The following is a 23,855-nucleotide window of genomic DNA, read 5'->3' as shown; positions in this document are numbered from 1 at the left end:
GGCCTGGCGGCGGCTTGGGGCCTGGCGGCGGCTTGGGGCCTGGCAGCGGCGGGCCCGGCTGCAGCGGCGGGGGGCCGGGCTGTGGGGGGGCGGTGCCGGGCGGCGGGGGTCGGCCGGGCGGAGGCGGTTCCTTCCGGTGGCGGCGGGGCGCCGGGGGGCGCTGCCCTCGGGGCAGCGGTCCAGGAAGCGGGGCCGGGCGGTGGGGGCCTGGCGGCGGCTTGGGGCCTGGCGGCGGCGGCGGACCCGGCAGCGGCAGCGGGGGGCCGGTTGGCGGGGGGCCGGTCGGAGGCGGGGGGCTGGGCGGAGGCGGAACGCCGGGTGGAGGGGGACCAGGCTGCGGGGGGCGGTGCCCGGCGGCGGGGGGCCGGCCGGGCGGCAGGCGGGTGTGGGGGGCGGGCGGCGGCGGGCCTGGGGGCGGCGGGGGGCGGGGCGGCGGGGGGCGCTGCTGTCGGGGCGGCGGTCCGGGAGGCGGGGCCGGGCGCCGGTGGGGCCTGGCGGCGTCTAGGGGGCCACACGGCTGCGGGCCAGGCGGCGGCGGGCCCGGCGGCGGCGGGCCCGGCGGCGGCGGCGGGGCCGGGGCCGGGCGGCGGGGGGGGGGGGGGGGGGCGGGGCCGGGCGGGGGGGGGGCGGGCCGGGGCGGGGGCGGGCGGGGGGGGGGGCGGGGCCGGGCGGGGGGGGGGGGCGGGGCCGGGCGGGTGTGGGGGCCGGCGCGCCCTGACCGGTCTGCGCATGCACGAGCCCGGCCAGGCGGCGTGAGGTCACAGGTGGGCGGTTGGCGGCGCTTGGCGGCGGCTAGCAGTCGGGCGGGCTGCTTTGGATGCTGCTCCCCAACTGGGGTCCTCCACACAGTGTAGCAGGTGAGCAGGCCGGGGCTGCCTTCGGGGCAGAGGTCGGCGGTCCATGAGGCGGGGCCGGGCGGCGGTGGGGCCTGGCAGCAGCTTGGGGCCTGTCGGTGGCTTGGGGCCAGGCGGCGGGGGGCCCGGCAGCGGGGTGGCCCGGGCGGGGGGGGGGGGGGGGGGGGGCCGGGGGCGGGCGGTGCCATAGGGGCGTCGGTCGGGCAGGCGGGGCCGGGCGGCGGTGGGGCCTGGCAGCCGCGGGGCCTGGCGGCGGCTTGGGTCCTGGTGGCGGCTTGGGGCGTGGCGGCGGCGGCGGCAGGGGGCTGAGCTGCGGGGGGGGGAGGGGGGGGGGGCGCTGCCTTCAGAGCGGCTGTCCGGGAGGCTGGGCCGGGTGGCAGTGGGGCCTGGCGGCGGCTTGGGGCCAGGCGGCGGCGGCGGGGGGCCGGGCGGGGGGGGGGGGGGGGGGGGGGGCGGGGGGGGGGGGGCGGTGCCGGGCGGCGGGGGGCCGGGCGGCGGTGTGGCCCTGCGGTGGCTTGGGGCCAGGCGGCGGGGGGCCCGGCGGCGGGGGGCCCGGCGGCGGGGGGGGCGGGCCGGGCGGCGGGCGGGCGGGGCCGGGCGGGTGTGGGGGCCAGCGCGCCCTGATCGGTCTGCGCATGCGCGAGCCCGGCCAGGCGGCGCGAGGTCACAGGTGGGCGGTTGGCGGCGGTTGGCGGCGGCTAGCAGTCGGGCGGGCTGCTTTGGATGCTGCGCCCGGGTGGGGTCCTCCACACAGTGTAGCAGGTGAGCAGGCCTGCGCTGCCATCGGTGCAGAGGTCCCGGAGGTGGCGGGGGGGGGGCGCTGCCTTCGGGGCGCGCTGCCGTCGGGGCGGCGGTCCATGAGGCGGGCCGGGCGGCGGTGGGGCCTGGTGGCGGCTTGGGGCCAGGCGGCGGTTGGCCCGGCGGCGGGGGGCGGGGCCAGGCGGGTGTGGGGGCCGGCGCATGCGCGAGCCCGGCCAGGCGGCGCAAGGTCGCAGGTGGGCAGTTGGCGGCAGCCAGCCAGCAGTCGGGCTGCTTTGGATGCTGCGCCCGGGTGGGGTCCTCCACACAGTGTAGCAGGTGAGCAGGCTGGCGCTGCCATCGGTGCAGAGGTCCCGGAGGCGGCGGGGGCGGGGCTGTGCCGTCGGGGCGTGTGTCCGGGAGGCGGGGCCGGGCGGCTGCGGGGGGCCGGGCGGCTGCGGGGGGCCAGGGTGGCGGTCCGGAGGCGGGGCGGGGCGGCGGGGGGCCAGGCGTGGGGGGGGGGGGCGGGCGGCGGGGGGTGCGGGTCCAGCGGCGGGGGGCCAGGCGATGGGGGGCCGTAGGGGGGGGGGCGTGCCGTCGGGGCGGCGGCTTGGGGGGCGGCTGTCAATTTAAATAAATTAAGATAGCTAATTCTTTGTGTTCGAAACTATATTGTTTCATCCCAAACATTTTATTAAAAAATGTTTTTTTTAAATGATATTATTCCTTTTTAACTTTTAACCAGAGTCTTCATTTTTCTGATGGAGAAAGACATAAAAATATAGAAATCATGATTCTTGATGATGACATTCCAGAAGGAGATGAAAAATTTCAGCTCATTTTAACAAATCCTTCTCCTGGACTGGAACTGGGGCAACAGACAATAGGTATTTGACAATTTCTTCTCCATAGCCACCTCTTTCTCATGCTTGTTTCCCTAAATTTGGGGGAGAGACAGATTAGAGAGACTTCATGATTTCTACTTACAATAAAAAAAACATTTTAAATTAGGCATCTTGGAATTCTATGTCAGTGTTTTTGAATGGGTATATTTATCTAAAGAACAAAAAAAGAGTTAGTTGGTACTAAAGATACTATTTGAGTCATTTCCACAATTTAGAATGTCAAAACATGAACAGAGAGAATGCAGAAAAAGAAAATATGTCTCAAGTGATGGCTATAAAGGAGGAGGAGAAAAATAGGTAAAACAAAATAAAGGGAAAGAAAAAGAATGTATAAGAGAATTTGACTGTGAGAAGAAAAAAAAGGAGAGAAAGAGAAACAAGTAAAAAAAAGAAACAAAACAAAACCAAAATTAACAAGACAAAAACACAGACCCTTAAGGGTCAATTCAAGGAAAAATAAACATGTTTAAAAAATGCTAAAACTGAGATAAAAAAAAAAAACAAATGTATGTATGTATGTATGTCTACCAACGAATCACTCCAGCAAGAATACATACACACATGCACACTTAAAGAATCATCTCCACTTAGGTGTTTCAAAGTGTTGATAAAGGTGGATGTCGGTACCTATCCTCAACTGTCATTCTGTTTCTTCTTGGGCTATGTATTGAGAGTAAGAGACACAACCTTGGTTGGGGGTTAACTACTTCCTCTTTTTGTGTTGTTCACTAAACTGCCTACTGGGTTGGCCTAACATTGAAGTTGTTTGAAATAGCTTTCAGCTTCCCTGCTTACCATTATAAGACAGGAAGGAACGGGAAGTAGTATCAACTGCAGTTTTGTGCAGACAGATAACATTGATGCACTCCGAGTGTGGAGCTTCTGCACAGTCCTAGTAGTGATGTTCTGGTGGCTAGGGCTTAGGTCTAATCAGAGCTTAAGGACTTTGTTGAGTATTATCTTCCCTGGAGAACACACATTCCTAGTGCCAGGCTGATGGCAATCGCTGCCAGGATCTCAGGAATCTCCCTAGAATTCTATTTGTAGGACAGGAAAGCCAGTCCTCTCCACGTGTTTCACGTCTCTATAAGTCTTACACACTTATAGAGACGTGAAACACAAACATGGCCTTCCCACACTTAGTCCCTAAGTGTATTCATACCCACTTGTTCAGTTTCATGACCTCTTCAGCTGGTTATGTGAGCCACCAGACTCAAAGGGTTAGTGAGTTGCACTCCCCTCTGTATTTCTTACTTGAATCACCATGGGTACAATATTCTCCATAACTCTTGCATTTGTGTTCTACTAGGTACACGTTGGGCCACATGATGGGACATTATGGCAGTTCTTGTTTGATCTTACAGGCTTCTGCAGCAGCAAACAGCAAGGTGGCCTCCTCAAGATGACTTCCATGTCAGGTTGAGAGAAACAGATTTCACAACAAGCACATTTCAAACAAGAGCCTGTTGTGCAGCCTCTGGATAGCTAAATTATGACTTTTTATCATCCATAGGTTTTTCCATGCCAATAGGTTGTGTCTCTCTCTATATATATTACCCCTCCCCTCTGTGGCCAATCAGTGCTGCTGCTGCTGCTGCTACCAAGTTGGCTCCAATGTACTCTTTCTTGTTCTTTGTTCAATGCATCTTCATTTCTATGTTTCTAAGAGACCATGATTGTCTAAAATTGAATTTTAGTTCCCTTTTTTTACCCACCTTGCTGAGAAGCAGTTCTCCTGCTGCTTGAGTGTGGAGTCATGGAGCAACTGGAAATGCAACCTTCCTCTATTCCACTATCTTGAATCTCTTCTAAATTTATATTTCAAACTCTTATCATATGATAATTTTTTTCTTGTATCTTGTTAGTAGACAAGCATTTCATTTAAGGATGAAAGTTCTGGACCTTCTTTTCCATTACCTTTGCCTGACGGATAGCTCCAGGACATGTTGAGCAGTAGCAGTGCTGGCAGTCATCATTATCTTGTTTCTTTCTTTTTTTTATTGTTATTATTAGTTGTTCAAAACATTACAAAGCTCTTGACATATCATATTTTATACATTTGATTCAAGTGGATTATGAACTCCCAATTTTACCCCATATACATATTGCAGATTCACATCGGTTACACATCCACTTTTTTACCTACTGCCATACTAGTGTATGTGGTATTCTGCTCCCTTTCCTATCCTCTACTATCCCCCCTCCCCTCCCCTCCCATCTTTTCTCTCTACCCCATCTACTGTAATTCATTTCTCTCTCTTGTTTTTTTCCCCTTTCCCCTCACTTCCTCTTACATGTAATTTTGTATAACAATGAGGGTCTCCTTTCTTTACCATGCAATTTCCCTTCTCTCTCTCTCTTTCCCTCCACCCTCTCGTCCCTGTTTAGTGGTGATCTTCTTCTCATGCTCTTCCTCCCTATTCTGTTCTTAGTTGCTCTCCTTATATCAAAGATGACATTTGGCATTTGTGTTTTAGGGATTGGTTAACTTCTGTTTTTACTGGGAATGTTTTCACTGTTTCATCATTAAATTTGGTCTCTGCTGTTGACTTCTGAGAGGTAGCATCACATCAGGTTGACAAACCTACCTTCCATTCTAAGATTGCAGAGTATTTTCATATAATAAAGGAATATGAAATTTTATGTAATGCTTTAAAAATGACCTCTCTTTAAAAAAAAGGAAAAGGTACTCTTAAAATGATCACTTGAGGTCGAGAGTTGACCTTCTTTCCAATGAAATATCCACACTCATTTCAGCATTTATAACAGCCCTTCTTATTTTCACTTATCATTGAATATTTTTGTTTTGACAGCTGTAATTACCATCCTTGCTAATGATGATGGCCCTGGAGTTCTATCATTTAACAACAGTGAGCACTTTTTCCTGAGAGAGCCAGCAGCTCTCTATGTTCAGGAAAGCGTTGCGGTCTTGTACTTTGTTCGGGAACCTGCACGAGGACTGTTTGGAACTGTGACAGTTCAGTTCATTGTCATGGAAGTGAATTCTTCAACAGAATCCAAGGACCTGACTCCTTCCAAAGGCTATATTGTATTAGAAGAAGGTGTTCGACTCAAGGTACAGTATGCAACTTTAATGAGGATGAAGCTTATAACTCTAATATTTACAAAATATTTTTTCCTGCATCCTCAAAAGAAGAAAAAGATATTTCCAACTTAGGTGAGAAATAAAGACACGATTAGATTATTATGTGACAAGTGCTAATGTACTATATAATATGTATAGAGGGCAACTGAAGGAATTTACTATTAATAGAGAAATATGGAAATAATAAAAATACACATTTTTTTTTAATTTTAAATTCCAAACTTATTTAAATGGTATACTTCACTTTATATGTAAAGCATAAGCCAAAAAAGCTCCCAGCCTCAGTCAGTCATTTCTTTTTGCTATATTTTAATTAAGCAGCATGTAACTGCTGCTTCAAACTGTTTGAGAATAGGAATAGTGTTTTAAAGAGAAAAATCCTGGATTTGAGATTAATTATGAATGTGATCTATCCTTACATAAGTTTAGTTTCCCAACTTATTTTTCTATATATTTTCCATTCCTGTATATTGATTTTCTGTTCCTACTAAACTTTATTTTTAAAAATATAGTTGAAGTTTAAATTAGTTCATCGAATTATCTTTAGACATTTTTCAAGCTAGCTAAAATACTGCTTTAAAGAAATACATTTGGGGCTCGCCTGGCATGCGTGCGGCCCGGGTTCGATCCTCAGCACCACATACCAACAAAGATGTTGTGTCCGCCGAGAACTAAAAAATAAATATTAAAAATTCTCTCTCCCTCTCTCCCTCTCTCTCCCCTCTCTCCCCTCTCACTCTCTCTTAAAAAAAAGAAATACATTTGCAGCCCTTTCCTCTAAACTAATTCATCTAACAATCAAATAACTTTCTCAATTTTAAGTTTTTGTAAAGTTCAACATATTTTTTGTTCATTTTTTAAACGTTCTTCCAAATTTAAAATCTTTGATTTCTTCAAAGACACACTTAAATTGTGAAAAATACAAAAGTTCAAATTTGAAGTATATTAAAATTTGTCATTGCTTTATTCACATTTTTCTCTTAATAATTTTTTTGTAATTTAAAATGTTTAAAATTTTTTTACTGTAATATTTTGTGTCTTTTTCTCGGCGTGTATTTAAGTAAAACTTTTGTTCATTTGGTAAATTAAACATTAGAGAAAATTAGATTAAATATTTTTGGCTCACACAACTGTTTTTGCTCCACGTTTTTATTTTGACATATAAATAGTAAAATGCACCAATTCCAAGCATATGGATTAATGATTTTAAACATAGTATACACACATATAATGACCTGTATTAGTCAGCTTTTCATCACTATGAACAAAATACTGATAAGAACAACTTAGTGGGGAAAGATTTATTTTGGCTTAGCGTTTCAGAGGATTCAGTCTGTGTCATCGGGCTCCAAGGTAGAATCATCTTGGTGGAAGGGTGGAGTTGAGGAAAGCTGCTCAGCTTATTGCACCCGGGGAAAACAGAAAGCAAGAGGAAAGTGCCAGAGAGAACCCAGACCTTTCCAGGAAAACCTCTATCCCTTGTGACCCACTTAATACAAGTAATCCATTCAGCCATCAGTGGATTAATCTACTGATGAGATCAGAGCCATCATGATTTATCACTTTCCAAAAAGTCTACCTCTGAGCAGATGAGACTTTGGACAACATTTCATATCCAAAACATAATACCTCCACTCAGATTAAAGATATTAACACTACTATTACCCAGATGGTTCTCTTGGCATCTTGCCTTTTCAAGAGGAAACCACTTTGTAATGTTTTAATTGACTCATTTTTGCTGATTCTTGAGCTTTGTATAAATAGGGCCTTATAGTATCTATTATTTTGTGTTTAGCTTCTTTCATGCTTCTTTTGTGTGGTTGCGGACATCCGTAGCTGATCCTTTTTTATTGTTGAATAGAGTTTTGTGGAACAGATCACCATTTATTTATCCATTTTCCTGTTGATGAACATTTGGGTTGTTTTCTAATTTGTTCCTACTATGGCTTTTTTGTAATATATATATTTTAATTGTCAATGGACCTTTATTTATTTATATGTGGTGCTGAGAATTCAACCCAGTGCCTCACACATGCTAGGGAAGTGCTACCCCTGAGCCAGAACCCCAGCCCCTCTACCATGGCTTTTTAATGGTGAATCCTAGACTACAAAGACATTAATGAAGTTATATAGCCAGAGCAGGATAAAAAAGTATCCCAAAAAAGGACATGAATTTAATATTTTAATATTTTATTCTGTGTTATTTAAAAATGTCATTTATTTTTTAGACACTTCCATGTAGTGTACCACAGTGTTGAAAATCCCAAAAGTAATAACATGAAAATCCCAAAAGTAGCTATCACATTATGGGGACCATTATTAAATAAAAAAGAGGTGCTGTTTTTTGAAAGACATTATTTTGGTTTCTAAAATGTTTAGTAAATTTCTCTATGTGTTTTGCAAATATATTCTATTCTAGTAACTTTACTTTTTTATTTTGTTTTCAGGCCCTGCACATTTCTGCTGTATTAGACACAGAACCAGAAATGGATGAGCATTTTGTTTGCACCTTGTTTAATCCGACGGGAGGTGCTAGACTAGGGGCTCAGGTTCAAACCTTGATAACAGTATTACAAAATCAGGCCCCTTTGGGGCTGTTCAGTATTTCTGCTATTGAAAATAGGTATAATTTATTTATAAGAAAATGTCACTTCTGAAAATAAGGAAGAAATAATTTTTGACATAAGAAAATGCAAAAGAAAATTGAGGTGTGATTATGTAAAGTGGACTTTTAAAATGAATTCCAGACTTAACCATGGCCTGCTTAATGGTGTCATCAGAATTCTTATTTTCTCATACTTCACACTTCTAGGAAAAGGCCTGCATTATTTTGTGATTTTAGAAATAAAAAGCAAGAAAAAATATAAAATATACTTGGTCACTGAATCCAAATACATTACTTTTTAAACATATTAAAATGATTATAATTATAAAATTTCCTTTGGAAACTGACAGATATTTATATACAGTATATTAAGAGATTTAGTTTTATTCTTATACTAAGAATTTCCTGTTTTTTCCTGTCAGATGTTTTTGATTTATGTGTGAAAAAATTCAAAAAAGACAGTTTTAAAATGTGTAATGTTAAATTACTGATCTTCAGTATTTTCTGATTATAAGTGTTGCATTTGTACTTAAAAAAACTCCATAAATGAATATTTTCAAGCACACATTTGTCTTGAAAATATTCATGTATCAAATTTGTGCATGTCATTTGGGTTGTATAAATGTAGAAGCATATTAAGCATATACTGGTAATGTGACATATATTTTAAATATGTAGAAATTATATTCTTTTTCTGTTTTCCACAATTTCAGAGCCACTTCTATAGATATTGAAGAAACCAACAGAATGGTATACTTAAATGTGTCGTGTACTAATGGCATTGATTTAGCTGTGAGTGTGCAGTGGGAGACGATATCTGAAACAGCCCTTGGCATGAGTATGTTTAGTTTTTTATGAGAAAAAAATGCTGTAACTCAGAAATGTTGCATGTATAAGATTTACATTATTTCCATGAATTATAATTTATGGGTTTATTAAAAATGGGAAACAGATATTTAATTTTATTACTATATCCAAGAATATTTGAGTGCCTAGGAATGTTACTGAGCTCATGGAGCTTAGAATTTAAGGTGTACCAAAATAATAAGTAAAAATCAATGTGGAGGAATCAATTATGCAAAGAACTGGGTTGGAGGAACCTGGGAGACACGAGGGGGAAGCTTTAGAGGCAGGAAACTCAGGCATAAAAGGACATGTCATAATTGAAGAACCTCAGTGAATAGGGAGTACAGAAATAGGGGAGATGCAGAGATCATTGAAGAACTTGAGAAATATTTTATGGATGTCAATCTTTTATCCCAGAGTTAATGGAAAACCTTTGAGTGGTTTAGGCATGGGGAAGATGGTATGGTATGATCATGTTTGCATTTTTAAGTGTTATTCATAGGACCGTGTAAAGAATTGGTTGGTATAGCAGAGAAGAGAGGATGCATGGAGATGAGCAAAAGGGCAACAGATGATGGAAGTTTAGAGCAGGTGATGAACTGGGTGCAAGGGTGAGGGTGAGACCCAGATGACTCCTAGTTCCTCAGCTTGTGTGGTAGGATAGAGTGTCTTGCCACTGACTAAGAGATGTGTGAAAGAAGGCTAGGTGGTGTTTTGGTGAGGGAATTAAAATAAATCTGTTTTAGCACATTTTAAGTTTGAGTTCCTTTTGAGAAGGCGTTTATACTCAAAGGAAGGTCTCTGCTGCAAGATAGACTTAGGGATCTGACATGTGTTACTGTTTTTAAAGTCATGGACATTGATTTAACAATCTGAGAAGAGGAGCTGTAGACAGAGAAGGGAAGAAGACCCAGCCTGAAAATTGAAAAGCATCAGATTGAATGGCTAGGGATAGCAGAGTGATCTCACGAAGGGGATTTGGAGACCTGGTGAGAAATACAGGAGAAAACAGTAGATTGCAGATACTAGAAGAGTGTGTTAAAGGGTGGGAGATGGGCTGGGGCTATTGCTCAATGTCAGAGTGCTTGCCTAGCATGCCCAGGGTCCTGAGTCCAAACCCCAGTGCTGGAAAAAAGAAAAGAAAGAAATAAAACATGTTTTAGCATATTTCCCTTTAAAATTACAGTTAGCAAGTATTTATATTTAAATAGACCTTGGGAAAGTTCATATGGCTATAGAGTGAAGTATTAGTACTCCTTTTGTTATCCATAATTGTTATTTTAAGTTACTATTTTTAAGTTTTCTAGCCTCTTTCTCTCTCTCTCTCTCTCTCTCTCTCTCTGTCCCTGTCTCTCTCTCTCTCTGTCCCTGTCTCTCTCTCTCTCTCTCTCTCTCTCTCTCTCTCTCTCTCTCTCTCTCTCTTTCTCTCTCTCTCTCACACACACACACACACACACACACACACACACCATGGGGAATTCATTTGTATTGAAGTCATTAGTCTCAATGTTTAAATAACAAATTAGAGCAGATAAGTTTGAGAAGGAATTATGCACTGGTAAATAATGATTTATGTTTTTTAGGGGTAATGGATGTTGTCTTTTCCATATTTCAAAGTTTTTTTGGACAAGCCAGTTTCTGGCTGGTGTTTCTTTACTTTGGAAGATTCAGTATATGGTATAATGTTAAGAAAATCATCATGTACTATTTACCGATGGCAAGGGATTTTTATTCCAGTAAAGGTAAACATTGCTTATTTTTTTCCACAGTGCACAAAATAATATATACAAGTAAATGTGAGATACATTATGAGTTAACTGTTTTTTGTAATTCTCATTTTCTAGGATTTAATGATACAAAATCCTAAAACTTGTGAGGCCTTTAATATTGGTCTTTCCCCCTACTTTGTAATTACTCATAAAGAAAGAAATAAAGAGAAGTCTTCTGTTAACAGTGTGTATACCTTCACATCTGGATTCCAGTTATTCCTGGTAAAAACAAAATCTTCATTTTATATTGCTTTACCTAAAAGAAATTCAGATTTGTAAGACTGATCTAAATGGATGACAATGTATATTCTATGTTAATGAGTAACAGAACTTTTTGCAAGTTGATACAAATTGTAGCATGTATCTTAAACGGGGGCTATTTTTGTTGGCTTGAAATGATGTATGCTTATGATATATGCATACCTAGTGATCAGAATAGTTTTAAACATCGAGTCTTAAACATCAAATACTAACTCATTAGTATAATATTTAGTGACTTTCTGAGTTAAACTCTTTAAATTTTTATTCCCACTTTTCTGTCTTCCTTGCAGGTGCAAACAATCATTATTTCTGAGAGTTCCCAAGTAAGATATTTTACTTCAGACAGTCAAGATTATTTAATTGTTGCAAGTCAAAGAGAGGATTCCGAATTAACTCAGGTTTGAATCTTTGAAAATGAAGATCTCCCCAACTTTTAAAAAAATACTGTAATTGAAAGTTATGAGGTAGGGTCTAGAGATTTGGTATAAAAGAAAACCATAGTTTGTGGTAAAGTAGTAAAGGAGAATATGAATATTTATTGGTCCCAATTAACTTTTAAACAACAGTTATGAATATTATATGTTCTTCAAGAGCCAAAGCAAATGTAATCATAAACATGAACATTTAATAAGAATTTAATTGAGTTGGAAAACATTATGGAGGAAAATCACACAGCTAGATAGATGGTATCACTAAAAATTCATGATTAACATTACCAATTGGGCACTCAGCATCACCCCAGAAATTTCACATTTTTCTAGCACACTACATCTTATAATCTCCTTAATGCTTAATTGATAATTTTTGTCTCTGGTGCTTCTGTACATGCTTCTTATCGCATCATTTTCAACTAATGACCTCAGTGAAATGAAAGTCACTAGAGGGAGATTACTTATTTTCCCAACACCAAATTCAAAATTCCACTTAAAAGCCAGTGTTGCCCCTCCCTCCTGCTGCAGCGGAGGAGTGTCCTTCTGGAGAAGCCCTTCCTTTCACATGGCTGCCCCTCAGCCTTCATAAGGTTTAGTTATTCCCTCCATAGCTGGCATTTCTTTCTCCACGAAATTATTACAGTTGGCATAAATAGTTGAGAATTGTTCAGTTTACAACGAAATCCCTTGATCTCTTCCCTTTCTGATTTCTTTTTTTTCATTTATTTTCTCTCCTTTTCGGTAGGACGTTGTGAGAGAAGTGTCAGCTAGCTTTGTCTACTTCTCATGCTCACCCATGGCGACTGGGTTGCCAAATCTAGTGGATATGTTTATCACTGTCATATACAACTTCCCACCAGCATGAGACTTAGTCATACCCAAATCTCATCCTCCTCTACTCTTGCTTTGTGATACCACAAGGCTTTCCTTCTTAAGAACTCTGTCTGCTCAGTCTCCATTGCTGGATCCTCCTCCCTTTTCTGAATCAATATGTCTTAGAGTATTCCATAATTCAGTTTTAGTTCATATTTCTTCTTTCTTTTCACCTACTATGGGAAATTTCATCAGTTCTGTAGCTCTTCATAGGAACATTAGGCTAGCTTTACATATCAGCTGTAGGCTAATGTCTTTCAAATCATATCTGCAACCTTTCCTCTGTAGTCCAGACTTGAATGTCTAACTGCCTATTGATGCATCCACTTAAATATATTTTAGGAGTGTGTTATAATGTATATCAAGCTGAACTGTAATTAATTTTCTCTATGAAACTGTGCTTGAGTATTTGCTTTTATCTCGGGAAGTAGTAACCTCAGAAATGCAAGTGCTCAAGGGAGAATTCTGTGATATATTTTGTTGAATTACCCCCTTTTTTTTCTTTCACATCTAATTGATCATTAAGTGTTTTTGAATCTGTGTCTCCATAATATTTTTGAGTGTAGACATTTCTTTCCACCTCAGCTCATCTCCATCTAAGCGTAGTTCTTATCTTTTCTTACCTGAACTGCTAGTCTCCAAGCAAGTCTCTGAAGTTCTCTGATCTCCTCAGATTCATTCTCTATTGGTAGCGAGAGTAATCTTTTAAAAATATTGATTCATGTTACTCATTTAAAAAATTTAGTGATTCCCAATGATAATAAATTTAGCATTAGTTAGTATACTATATATGTAGGATAACCATATTTCTTCTAGCCCAGGATAGCACTGGATCATGCCATGTCCTTGTATAATTATTATTAATATTTCAATCTCTAAAGAACCCCTACATGAATGGTAATTGTATGGTCACCCAAGAAAGGATACTTCATGACCTCCCCTTTCCTGTCTTGACTGTTCAACCCCTTAGCACTGTCAGCTTTCTGGGCTAGTTTTTATTCAGAGCACCATAACCATCTGTATCTTAGAAACTGTCATGTCATTCCTTCTAACTTCATTCCCCTAATACATACATTTCTTTCATCATATCATCCTGACTTTTGGCTTCAGTACCAGTTTTAATTTATGGTCATCATTTGTTCAGTTATTGCTATGTGAGTTTTTGCCTTTTCCTCATCGTTAATAAGAGTGATAAAGGAGGAGGTCAGTGTACCCAGGCTCCTAGCTTAATGCTTGTCTCAAAAGTCCTAACTGTTGACTGCATAATTATTAATTTTTCTTTTTTAAATTAGAGCTTTATAGTTATACATAGTAGTTGCATTCATCCTGAAAAACTCATACATGCATGGAAATCTATTTTAGTTCATGATATCCATTTTTCCCTCCTCTTTTTCCCTTCCATCCTCCTTCCCCTCTCCATCCCTTTCCTCCACTCTGCTAGACTTCCTTTCACTTGTCTATTATTTAATATTTGATTCATTTGTATTATCCTTTCCTTACCTCCTCCTTTCCTTATTTTACTCTAGCTTCTGCATATAAACTTTGAGTTTCTGAGTTTGGCTAATTTCACTTAACATGATATTTTCCATTTTCATCCATTTACCAGCAAGTACCATCATTTCATTCTTTTTTATGGCTGAGTAAAACTCCATTGTGTGTGTGTATGTATCATAATTGTGATACATATTAAGAATATATATATGTATATGTATATATGTGTGTGTGTGTGTGTGTGTGTATATATATATATATATATATATATATATATATATATATATATATTTCATTCTATTCCAGTCATCTATTTATTGGCATCTGGGTTGATTCCATAAGTTACCTATTGAAATTTTGCTGCTATACACTTTGAGGTGGCTATATCCCTGCAGTGTGTCAATCTTATGTCTCTCTGGAAAAATACCAAGGAGTGGGATAGCTAGGTCATAGGGTGGTTCCATCTCTAGGTTTTTGAGGAATCTCCATACTGCTCTTCAGAGTGGTTTAGTAGTCACACCAACCATGTTCAAGTGTACCTTTCCCCCCCCAACATCGCCAGCAATTATTATTCATATTCTTGAGCAGTGCCATTCTGACTGGGTTGAGATTACATTGTATTGTAATTTTGATTTATATTTTCCTGATTGCTGTTGAACATTTCTTTCGTATATTTGTTGGCCACTTGTGTTTCATCTTTTGAGAAGTTTCTGTTTAGATCTTTTGCCCATTTATTGATTGCATCATTATTATTATTATTATTATATTATATTTGGTGCTAAGCTTTTTTTAATCTTCTGGATATTAATCCCCTATCAGAAGAATAGGTGGCCAAGATTCTTTCCCTTTCTGTCATCTCTCTCTTCATGTTCTTAATTGTTTCCTTTGCTGTAGACAAGCTTTTTAGTTTTATGGCATTCATTTATTCTTCATTTTATTTCTTGCACTTTGGGGGTCTTGTCAGTATCTATATGATGGACTATGGAGCCTATGTTTTCTTCTAGTAGTTGTAAAGTTTTTGGTCTAATTCCCGAGTCTTTGATCCATGTTGATTGGGATTTGTATAGGGTGAAATAGAGGGGTCTGTTTTATTTTTGTATACATAGCTATCCAGTTTCCTACCACCATTTGTTAAAAAGGCTGTCTTTTGTCTGTCTAAAATATAGTTTTGACAGATTTTTCAAATGTCAGATGGCTGTAAGTATGTGGATTTGTCTCTGCATCTTCTCGCTGTGGCTGCTGCTTCCTTCTTGCTGCGAGGTAAGGAAGAGGGAGGGTGTGGGTCTTCGTGGGGGTGGCAGCCAGGGGGGCGGGGGCGACTTCAGCGGCCTGCCAGGACCACCACCGCCTCGGGGTCTCGGTCCTGCCGCCTCCTCCTGCCGCCACCTCGCTGCGGCGGCGGCTGCTTCCTTCTTTCCTCAAGGTAAGGAAGAGGGAGGGTGGGGGTCGGCGTGGGGGGTCAGCTTGGGGGTGGCAGCCAGGGGGGCGGGGAGGGGACGACTTCAGTGGCCTCGCCTTCCTGCCGCCTCCGCCTCCTTCCTGCCTCCACCTCCTTCCTGCCTCCGCCTCCTTCCTGCCGCCGCCGCCTCGTTCCTGCCGCCGCCGCCTCGTTCCTGCCGCCTCCGCCACCTCGTTCCCGTTCCTGCCGGCGCCGCCGCCTCGTTCTCCTTCCTGCCGCCACGATTGAGGTCGGCTTTGGGGGCAGCTAGGGCTGTGGTAGCGGCGGCGGCAGCTTCCTTCCCACCGGGAAGTAGGGCAGCGGGGATGGGAACCTTGTTAACTTTAGCCAGGGCGGTGGCGGCGGCAGCTTCTTTCCCGCTGCAGGTAAGGCGGCAGGGCTGGGGTCCACGTGCGGGGCAGTAGGGGCGGCGGCAGCTTCCTTCCAGCGGCAAGGTAGGGCGATGGGGCTGGGGTCCTGGGGGGTGGGCAGTTAGGGCGGCGGTGGCGGCAGTTACCTTGACGCCAGGAAGTAGGGCAGCGGGGATGGTGTCCCCGTGGGCTTTGGCTGGGGCGGTGGCGGCGGCAGCTATTCCCGCTGCAGGTAAGGCGGCGGGGCTGGGGTCCACGTGGGGGGCAGTAGGGGTGGCGGCAGCTTCCTTCAGGCAGCAAGGTAGGGCGGCGGGGCTGGGGTCCTGGGGGGTGGGCAGTTAGGGCAGCGGCGGCCATAGTTACATTCACGCCAGGAAGTAGGGCAGCGGGGATGGTGTCCCCATGGGCTTAGGCTGGGGAGGTGGTGGCGGCAGCTTCATTCCCGCCGCGAGGTAAGGCAGGGTCCTGGGGTCCGCATCGGGGCAGTAGGGGCGGCTGCAACTTCCTTCAGGCGGCAAGGTAGGGCGGCGGGGCGGGGGTCCTGGGGGGTGGGCAGTTAGGGCGGCAGCAGCAGCTAGGTTCACGCCAGGCGTCCACGCCACCAGTGTCCCCGAGCTGCGGGGCCTTTTGTTGGTTATAAGTGAAAGATTATTTGTTTCCTGCTGACTTTTATTTTCTATTATGGCAAAAAAAATCCATCAATGGGACTCCATCAGTGATAGTGGTTGTGTTGAGTAGAACTCTTGTATCAAACATAAAGTGTACCTATAGCATTACCTAATGTTGATGTTTTGTGGTTTTTCATTGATCACAACTAAAAGAAAAAGGAAATATAAAAACTGATCAATTATTGCATTTTATAGTGATTCATGTTCTTATTTTTCTATACATTTTCACAGTCATTGCACCATTAATCAAACACTAATGAACTTGAGAATATTGTATTGAATAGCAGCAGTCTTTGAAATAATTTAAAATTCTTCTCAGTATGTTGTAATCTTGTGGAGAGAACATTAAACAACTTTTGAAAACATTTTAAATTTCAAGAAAATCAGAGAAATGCTCTTTTTCCCCTTACCTTAAGGCCCTCTTTCCTCCAAGAGTATGAAATTTAAATTTGCGTGCTGTACCTAAGATCAGAGAAAAGAAATGGTTAAGTAAGATTGCTAAAATAGTCCTTGGAAGTTTTTCATTGGTAAAGGTATTTGTAAATTTTAAACTTTTTTTAAACAGATAAAATATTGACAAAACTATTAATGTGCTCTTGCAATAGCTTTCTAATTTTTACCACAGTAAAAGTGGATTGAAGTCATTGTCAAAAATATTCTAGTGCTTTTCCTCCTTCTGTTTTGTCTCATTTGCATATAAGCTTGAAAAGAGAATTTCTTTGGTAAAAAGAGTTTTAAAATAGATTTTACATCGTTTTGTTGAGTAGTAGTGGAGGACTTTCTCAAATCAGGTGTAAAACCTATTTACAGTACCAAGTGAGAAAAAAGCTGCAATTTTCTGTTAAGGAGTTTGGGTTATGCCTCTGAGAACAAAGAGGAAGCAGCCATGTTAGCATTACTGAAGGCAAAACCAGCCTTGCAGTTACCTGCATGATGGTAGAGGGCATTCTGATTTTCTGGTTATTCTGTAGACTGTCTCAAATCCTTTTTGTCTGTTCCCATTTCACTAATAGAATTCAGAAGGAGCTAGCTGAAATAACCCTTAACCCTCTCCTAACTACAGGTAAGAAACAAATTTTGTTATTTTGATTTCTAAATTGTGGAATGATATCAGGAGATGAATGTATTATCCTTGTATGTATGTGCAGCAGAAGAGGCTAGCTAGCTATGTTTGCTTCCTTAAAACTTTGCAAGTGCTTTAAACAAAAATTTCCTAGGTGAATTAAATTAGGGGAAAAACACTGTTTAGCATGTATCATATATTCTGTACTTATGAATATACTGATCTTGTGCTTCTTGCTGAGATTTGTTTGAGTGGTGTTGATTTTTCTGTTGTTTTTCTGTGGAATACATTTATTCACAAGTATTTTGTAGAAACCTGTAAGGTTTTAAGTTTTAAAGTTAATGTTTGAGTGCAATCTGAACTGATTTTCCAAATTTAGAAATTGTTGAATATGGTGTTACAAAATGTGAAAGCATTAAACAGGAGTATAGTTGTTTTTGTTTGATTTATTCAGTAACTTGCCTAAAGGACAAATTTTATGTGCTAAGCTATGGTTGTAGTTGTTATTTTCTAGAAAACACATTGTTGGAATTATTTACATTTTAAACAAATATCCTAATGACTTGGGAAAATTCTTAGAAGTAAATTAATTGGAATTGTGAGAAGAATCAAATTCAGTGGAACTCAGACTTTAAGATTGGTTGACAAATTGTATTAAAAGTAGCTGGTTGATTTTTTTCATTTGTGTCTTATATAGTGTTCTGTTTATTTTTGAATGGTGACTGTATGGTTTACAAAATTTATCAAATTTAGAGAGCAATATTATAAATAAATTGCATAGAAATATGTGCTCAAGAATGAGAGGGGAAGGGATGCTAGAATTAAGGCAGTGTTATGATTTGATATAAAAATGTTTTGGTGTTTAACCTGTGTTTTTGCTACAAATTGTGTTTGCTCATGTTGATCAGCACCATCTCTGAAGTCTACTTGAGACATAATAAAGAAAAATCCATTTGCTACTTATTGTGTGTGTTAACCAGATTCCCAGATAAGGGGGATCTGATCCTGATTTATCCAGTGAATTAACAGTTTTGCTTATATTTGTAGTCACAGCCATTTCAGTTTAAAAAGCAGACATGAATGTGAACTAATTATAAACAGAGTGGTATGTCAGATCTCAAAATATTACTTAAAAAGTATACTCCTCAATAGTGTAGCCACTAGCCACATTCTGACTATGGACCAGGTTGTTGTGGTTAGTTGAAAATGTGATATGCTGTAAGTGTGAAATGCATACTGGATTTTTACATCTTGAAATAATATTTGGCATGTTTAGTAAGTGTTTTAAAAATTGTATTTTTATCATCTTCGCATAGTTATTAGAAAATTCAAAATTACATGTGTAACTTGTATTATAATTTTGTTGAACAGTATTGCTTTAGAGAAGAAGTAAATCAGTATTTCTTTTACCCTTCTAAATGGTGTGTCAAATCTGTACCATTTAGGAGGTCAAGTTAAATTTGCTCTGTGGAAGAATCACTTAACTTTCAGAATATATTCTGATAATTTCTGTTGATTTTCTGCAAATGGCTTAAACCAGTGTATGAATTTACATCTAGAGAACATAGTAGACATATTGAATACTTTCAGAGCAGTAATTTACTAGTACATTTGGTAAAGGAATGTACTTTAAGTGTTTAACCCAGGACTGTTTCCACAAGGTCACAGGATTATTTTAGATGAAGTAAAATAATCTAAAATAATAATAATATTTCTGTGAAATAGAAAGTAAGTTTCACTTATCGCATATTTTTTTCTCTTTATATACCAGATTTCATTTAGGTTCATGAAATAATGCTTAACATTTAGTGATTTAACTATTGAAGCAGTAAAACTTTGGGCTTGCTTGTGCACAGTAACATGGAATACTTATATCTATTTTCTTTTGTCACAGTCTTTGGTGACTGTTGGCTATTGAAAAGGACATCTTTTAACTTCTCTAGTTCTTTAATATCTGAGTTTCTTTGTGGCTGTGTAAGTGATTCAGGAAAAAAAAAACAAATGTAAAATACAAGTTTCTTAGGAAATTAGAAGTTGTTTCTTACTACTTTGGGGAGAGACTTTTTTCCATACACCTCATATGTAAAATAATGCAGATACTTTTGTGTGTCTTTGGATTCTTCTGGGTAGAAGGTTAGTTCTTGTAATTTTGATAGAAAAGCCTACATTTGTATTGTGTTTTTGCTTTCATGCCAGAAAATGCAATAGATTGTGGTATTATATTTCTTTTAACTCATAGCTGCATAAATGAGAATTTTAGCTTTATGGTAATTGTATTATTTAGATTTGTTAATTTATGTTGTAATTAAAAATGGGATTCCACAGTCATAAGTATATTTAGAATTTGTGTGTTAATATTGCATGAGACCTTTGAAACCTTATGCTTGCTACTTCCAGGTGCAATTATTTAATTATGGCTTTTGGTAAGGTGTGTGTGTGTGTGTGTGTGTGTGTGTGTGTGTGTGTGTGTGTGTAAACTTGTCAAAGTATGTGGCAGTTAATTATCCCTCAGGGAAGAAATGTTAAGTGTATCTGGGTACATTCAGGAAAATGTTGAATGAGATATAGGAAAACCAGAATTACTTGTACTAGGGAGATTTGTCTTAAATCCCATCTTTTGTTTTAATTAATAAGTTATTATTTAGTTACATAATTAGGTCTAATATACACATCCAGGATGGCCTTTGAAAGATATCATTGTCAAATTAAATGCATGACTTTAAAAGTGTTTGATTATATGTCAATAGGAATACTTCTTTTTCTTTTAGTAAACAAGGTTGATAAAGATTTAATTTCTAATGATTTGATGGTATTTTAGGTTTTAAGTATTGAAGGCCTGTGGGCCAATGCATTTTAAACACAGGGAAATAATATATGTTTTTTGGTTTACTTTTATACTTTTTACATTCTATATTTTAGATTACGGTATAAAAATCAATTCACCAGTGAGCATGAAGGGAAATTATTATGAACATCCCTTTGTTTTACAGAAAGTTATGGACGAGAGTTGTTTAGTAATGTGTTGACATTTACGTTCTGTTTATCAAAGGATGTGCTTCCTTTTCCACTTAGAGTTAGCACTTGTGTAAACAGCAAAAGTTTGGAAAGGTGCTGGATTTCTAAGTTAACCTTGAATTTCTTTTCCTGTATAGAGGGTACAAACATGTACTCCTAAATATTAATGGGTTTGGACTGAATCTATGTTAAAGAAGATATTTAAGAGTAATTGTAAATCCTTTTTGGATGAATGGAAGGCCTTATGGGGGGTAGATATTACAGTTTCAAGTTTATATTAATCATATGTTGACTATCAAAACCTGAAATTAGCTACTATAATACTTGTAAATACTATAATACTTGCAAATTTTGTTAACTTCCCTTTTTTAAAGAGAGAGAGAGAGAGAGAGAATTTTTTAATATTTATTTTTTAGTTATCGGCGGACACAACATCTTTGTTTGTATGTGGTGCTGAGGATCGAACCGGGGCGCACGCATGCCAGGCGAGCGCACTACCACTTGAGCCACATCCCCAGCCCTTAACTTCCCTTTTTAAAAGAAAGAAAAAGAAGTAGCATAAGTTCTAAATCAGAAGTTGGCAATTTGCACGTAAGAGTAATTTTCTGAGTATAAACTGTGTTTCTGATGGTTGCCATATCTCTCACTATTGTCCAGTGTAGATTAGAACTTTGCTAATTAAAGGGTGATCTTCAGACTAGCAACATCTGTATCACAGGTGTGATTGTTAAAAATCAGAATATTGTTTTCCCCTAACCAGAAGTACTGAGTCCGAATCTGAATTTAATAAGATTGCTAACTGAATTGTGTGTCTATTGAGGTTGGAAAAATCCTGCTACTGAAGCCAGACTGTTCAGATCCATGCTGTGCCACTATTGGCATGCCACTTTATATAAGTTACGGGATATTTTTGTTCTTCAGTTTTCCAAGTTGTAAAATGAAGATTAAGTTGATCTCCCCATTGTATAATTATTGTGAGGATGAAATGAATTTGTTGAAAGTTTTGTTTACCACATAAATTGGATCCCTAAAGTGGATACAGCATGATAAAAGTAGGTGAGACAGTTTAGCAGCATGCCCTCACTCTTGCTGGTGTTTGCTCCAGTGCATCCACATCCTACTTATTGGAAAAATTACATCTTAATTCATCATCTAATTATTGAGTACATATCAAGCAGTTTGTTTTTAATGTGAATAAAAGCAGGTTTTTTTTTTAAAACTTGAGTTAAAACAGAAAATTAGCCTAAAAGTGTTGATCATAGATGAACAAATACTCAATCCCTTCCAAAAAATATGTGTAAACTTAATGATACTTTAAAAGAATGCCTGGGATTGGGGCTGAAGCTACTGGCAGAATGCTTGCCTAACATGTGTGAGGCACTGGGTTTGATCCTGAGCACCATATAAAAAAAACATAAAATATATGCATTCTGTCCATCTACAACTACAAAAAAATGTTTTAAAAAATATTTATAAGAATGCCATGACTATGACTGCCCAGTAAAGTATAATAAATTTTTTAGATAGTTGTATTAGTTACTATTTTCCCCTCTTTAAATATCCCATTTTAAGAGTTTGTGATTTTATTCAGAATGCAGTAATTTCAATATTTGTAAAATTTACACTCATAATAGTATAGTTTACCAATTACTTCAACATAATGTAGTGTAATTCCAGGCAAAACAGTGAGTTGGAATTTGAAAGAAAATATTAAATAACTCATATTCTTTACTTTTTTCATAATTGTGATATTTAATATTATTCACTTAAAGATTATTTAGCTATCATTTCTATTTGCTTATAGAAAGTAGTTGATAATTACAGTAATTCTAATTGTGTCCAACTACAACTAAAAATTAAATTTTAAAAAAAGAATTCTGTTTGGGCATTTCATTAGAATTTAAAAGATGAAATATCTTTAAACATTTAATGTTTCTTTTGCATCTGGATCACGGAAGTTTTTGCCTCTTCCCCATATTCATAGTCTAGGAGATAGTTGACAATACCTGGAGACATTTTGCTTTTCAAAACTTGGGGAAAAAGGCTCTAGCATACAACAAAGAATTGTCTCCCTTCAGGAGATCTTAATGAAATAAAACATATATATGTTTCTGTTATGTTTTACTAGGAATATTGAAGTAACTTGTGACTACAGAATGGGAGTCACCTTTGTATTGTCTTAGTGATGAAAATAAAAACCAAATGAAGAGCATGGCTTTCTCACCAGTGTGTAATTTAGTGTCAAAATCTAATATAATGTAATCATAACTTTCTGCAATCATAGAAAGTAATGTAATTGCCTCTTCGGAAAAATGTGAGAAGAGAGTATCAATATCAAATTTTGAGAAATGTTAAGAATAAGGGAAGCATCTGGAAGAGATGGGAAGGATCAGTCTCTAACCACAAATTTTGCACACCTCTAGTTCTCCCACCTCCTACCACATATCTGGCTTTGTAAAACTTTACTTTTTATTTTTTGCCTTAGATAACTTAGCTAAAAATTATTCCAAAATTATGTAAAATAAATGTAATTTTCCATTATTAAACTTTTGTTTTCCATAACACATTAAAAGGAAAATTAAATAATAAAAACAGACATAATAAATTCTTGTTTGATATAATCATTTAAATATCTTTTTTAGACAGCAGTAATTCAAACAAAAAATACTTCCCTTACTTAAAATGTAACATTTTATATTAATGAATCAGGAGGCTAAAACACTAAAATTGTCAGACTCAGTAAATCCTTCAAATATTTCATCTATAGAGGCACAGTAAACACTTAGTGTAAATTATAAAAGGTTTTTTAAAATATATAAATTCCAGGTCAAAATATATCAAATCAAACATATATCAACTTTACTTCTCAATTTACTTCTCTATGTAATCATATTTTGTTGACTCTAAATAACATTGTCTGGTAACTGATAATGACATTAAAATTTGTATCATCTCTCTGCTAAAATATAGTAAACTCTACTCTGAGCCCCTCATTCATAGGTCTTACATCTGTTATCCCATCGTCAGCAATAAAGCCAATGAGATTATTCTAAAATATAAATGTCCCCATGTTATTCTTGTCTTTGCTTTTTAAAGGACCAAGCAATGTACTCTCTAATTTCTCTTTTGCCTATTTTCCCTTTGTTGTAGAATTATATTGTGCATTTCAATCAAATTAAAGTCTTTCAGTTCCCTTAACTGTCTAATATATTTCTAGTTAGGCAGATGATGATGCACCTCCTGAAATCCTATTTTCTTTTCACAGACCTCTCAGTCTCACTCTGCTCCATCTGGAAATATCCAACTCCTCTTTGGGATCCTTATAAAATCTCCCTTTTGTGAACATACACTTTATACAGTCTCCTTGATGACTTGCTGCTTCCCGTCAGTTCTATTTTGGAAATATTTGCAAAACTGCATT

At 40.1% G+C, this 23,855-nt stretch overlaps 1 protein-coding gene and 1 pseudogene across 2 annotated transcripts; both read left to right on the top strand.

Annotated features, from left to right (window-relative positions):
- Nucleotides 1-756: 756 nt before the first annotated feature.
- LOC144251790 (adhesion G-protein coupled receptor V1-like) lies at nucleotides 757-10,983 on the top strand. 2 transcript variants are annotated; one of them, XM_077794517.1, is made up of 7 exons: nucleotides 757-857; nucleotides 2,338-2,479; nucleotides 5,311-5,573; nucleotides 8,051-8,226; nucleotides 8,922-9,046; nucleotides 10,638-10,796; nucleotides 10,899-10,983. In XM_077794517.1, exons 2-7 carry the CDS (start codon nucleotides 2,383-2,385, stop codon nucleotides 10,919-10,921), a joined length of 843 nt encoding a protein of 280 aa, XP_077650643.1. In that variant the 5' UTR covers nucleotides 757-857; nucleotides 2,338-2,382; the 3' UTR covers nucleotides 10,922-10,983. The 2 variants fall into 2 exon arrangements, with proteins under 2 accessions (XP_077650643.1, XP_077650644.1); XM_077794518.1 differs by lacking the exon at nucleotides 757-857 and adding an exon at nucleotides 1,887-1,931.
- A 3-nt stretch (nucleotides 10,984-10,986) lies between these two features.
- The window catches only part of LOC144251789 (transport and Golgi organization protein 1 homolog), an 86,102-nt pseudogene continuing 73,233 nt past the window's right edge, over nucleotides 10,987-23,855 (top strand).

The sequence above is a fragment of the Urocitellus parryii genome, unplaced genomic scaffold, assembly GCF_045843805.1.
Source record: "Urocitellus parryii isolate mUroPar1 unplaced genomic scaffold, mUroPar1.hap1 Scaffold_216, whole genome shotgun sequence".
Taxonomy (NCBI): Eukaryota; Metazoa; Chordata; class Mammalia; order Rodentia; family Sciuridae; genus Urocitellus; species Urocitellus parryii.
Note: the sequence above shows the minus strand (reverse complement) of the source record. Positions and strands in the feature narration are given on the sequence as shown.

Coding starts and splice junctions, on each gene's coding strand:
- LOC144251790 (XM_077794517.1), top strand. CDS start 2,383: ATGATTCTTGATGATGACATTCCAGAAGGAGATGAAAAATTTCAGCTC. Junction 9,047..10,637: donor TGAAACAGCCCTTGGCATGA/GTATGTTTAGTT, acceptor TATGTTTTTTAG/GGGTAATGGATGTTGTCTTT. Junction 10,797..10,898: donor GGATTTTTATTCCAGTAAAG/GTAAACATTGCT, acceptor CTCATTTTCTAG/GATTTAATGATACAAAATCC.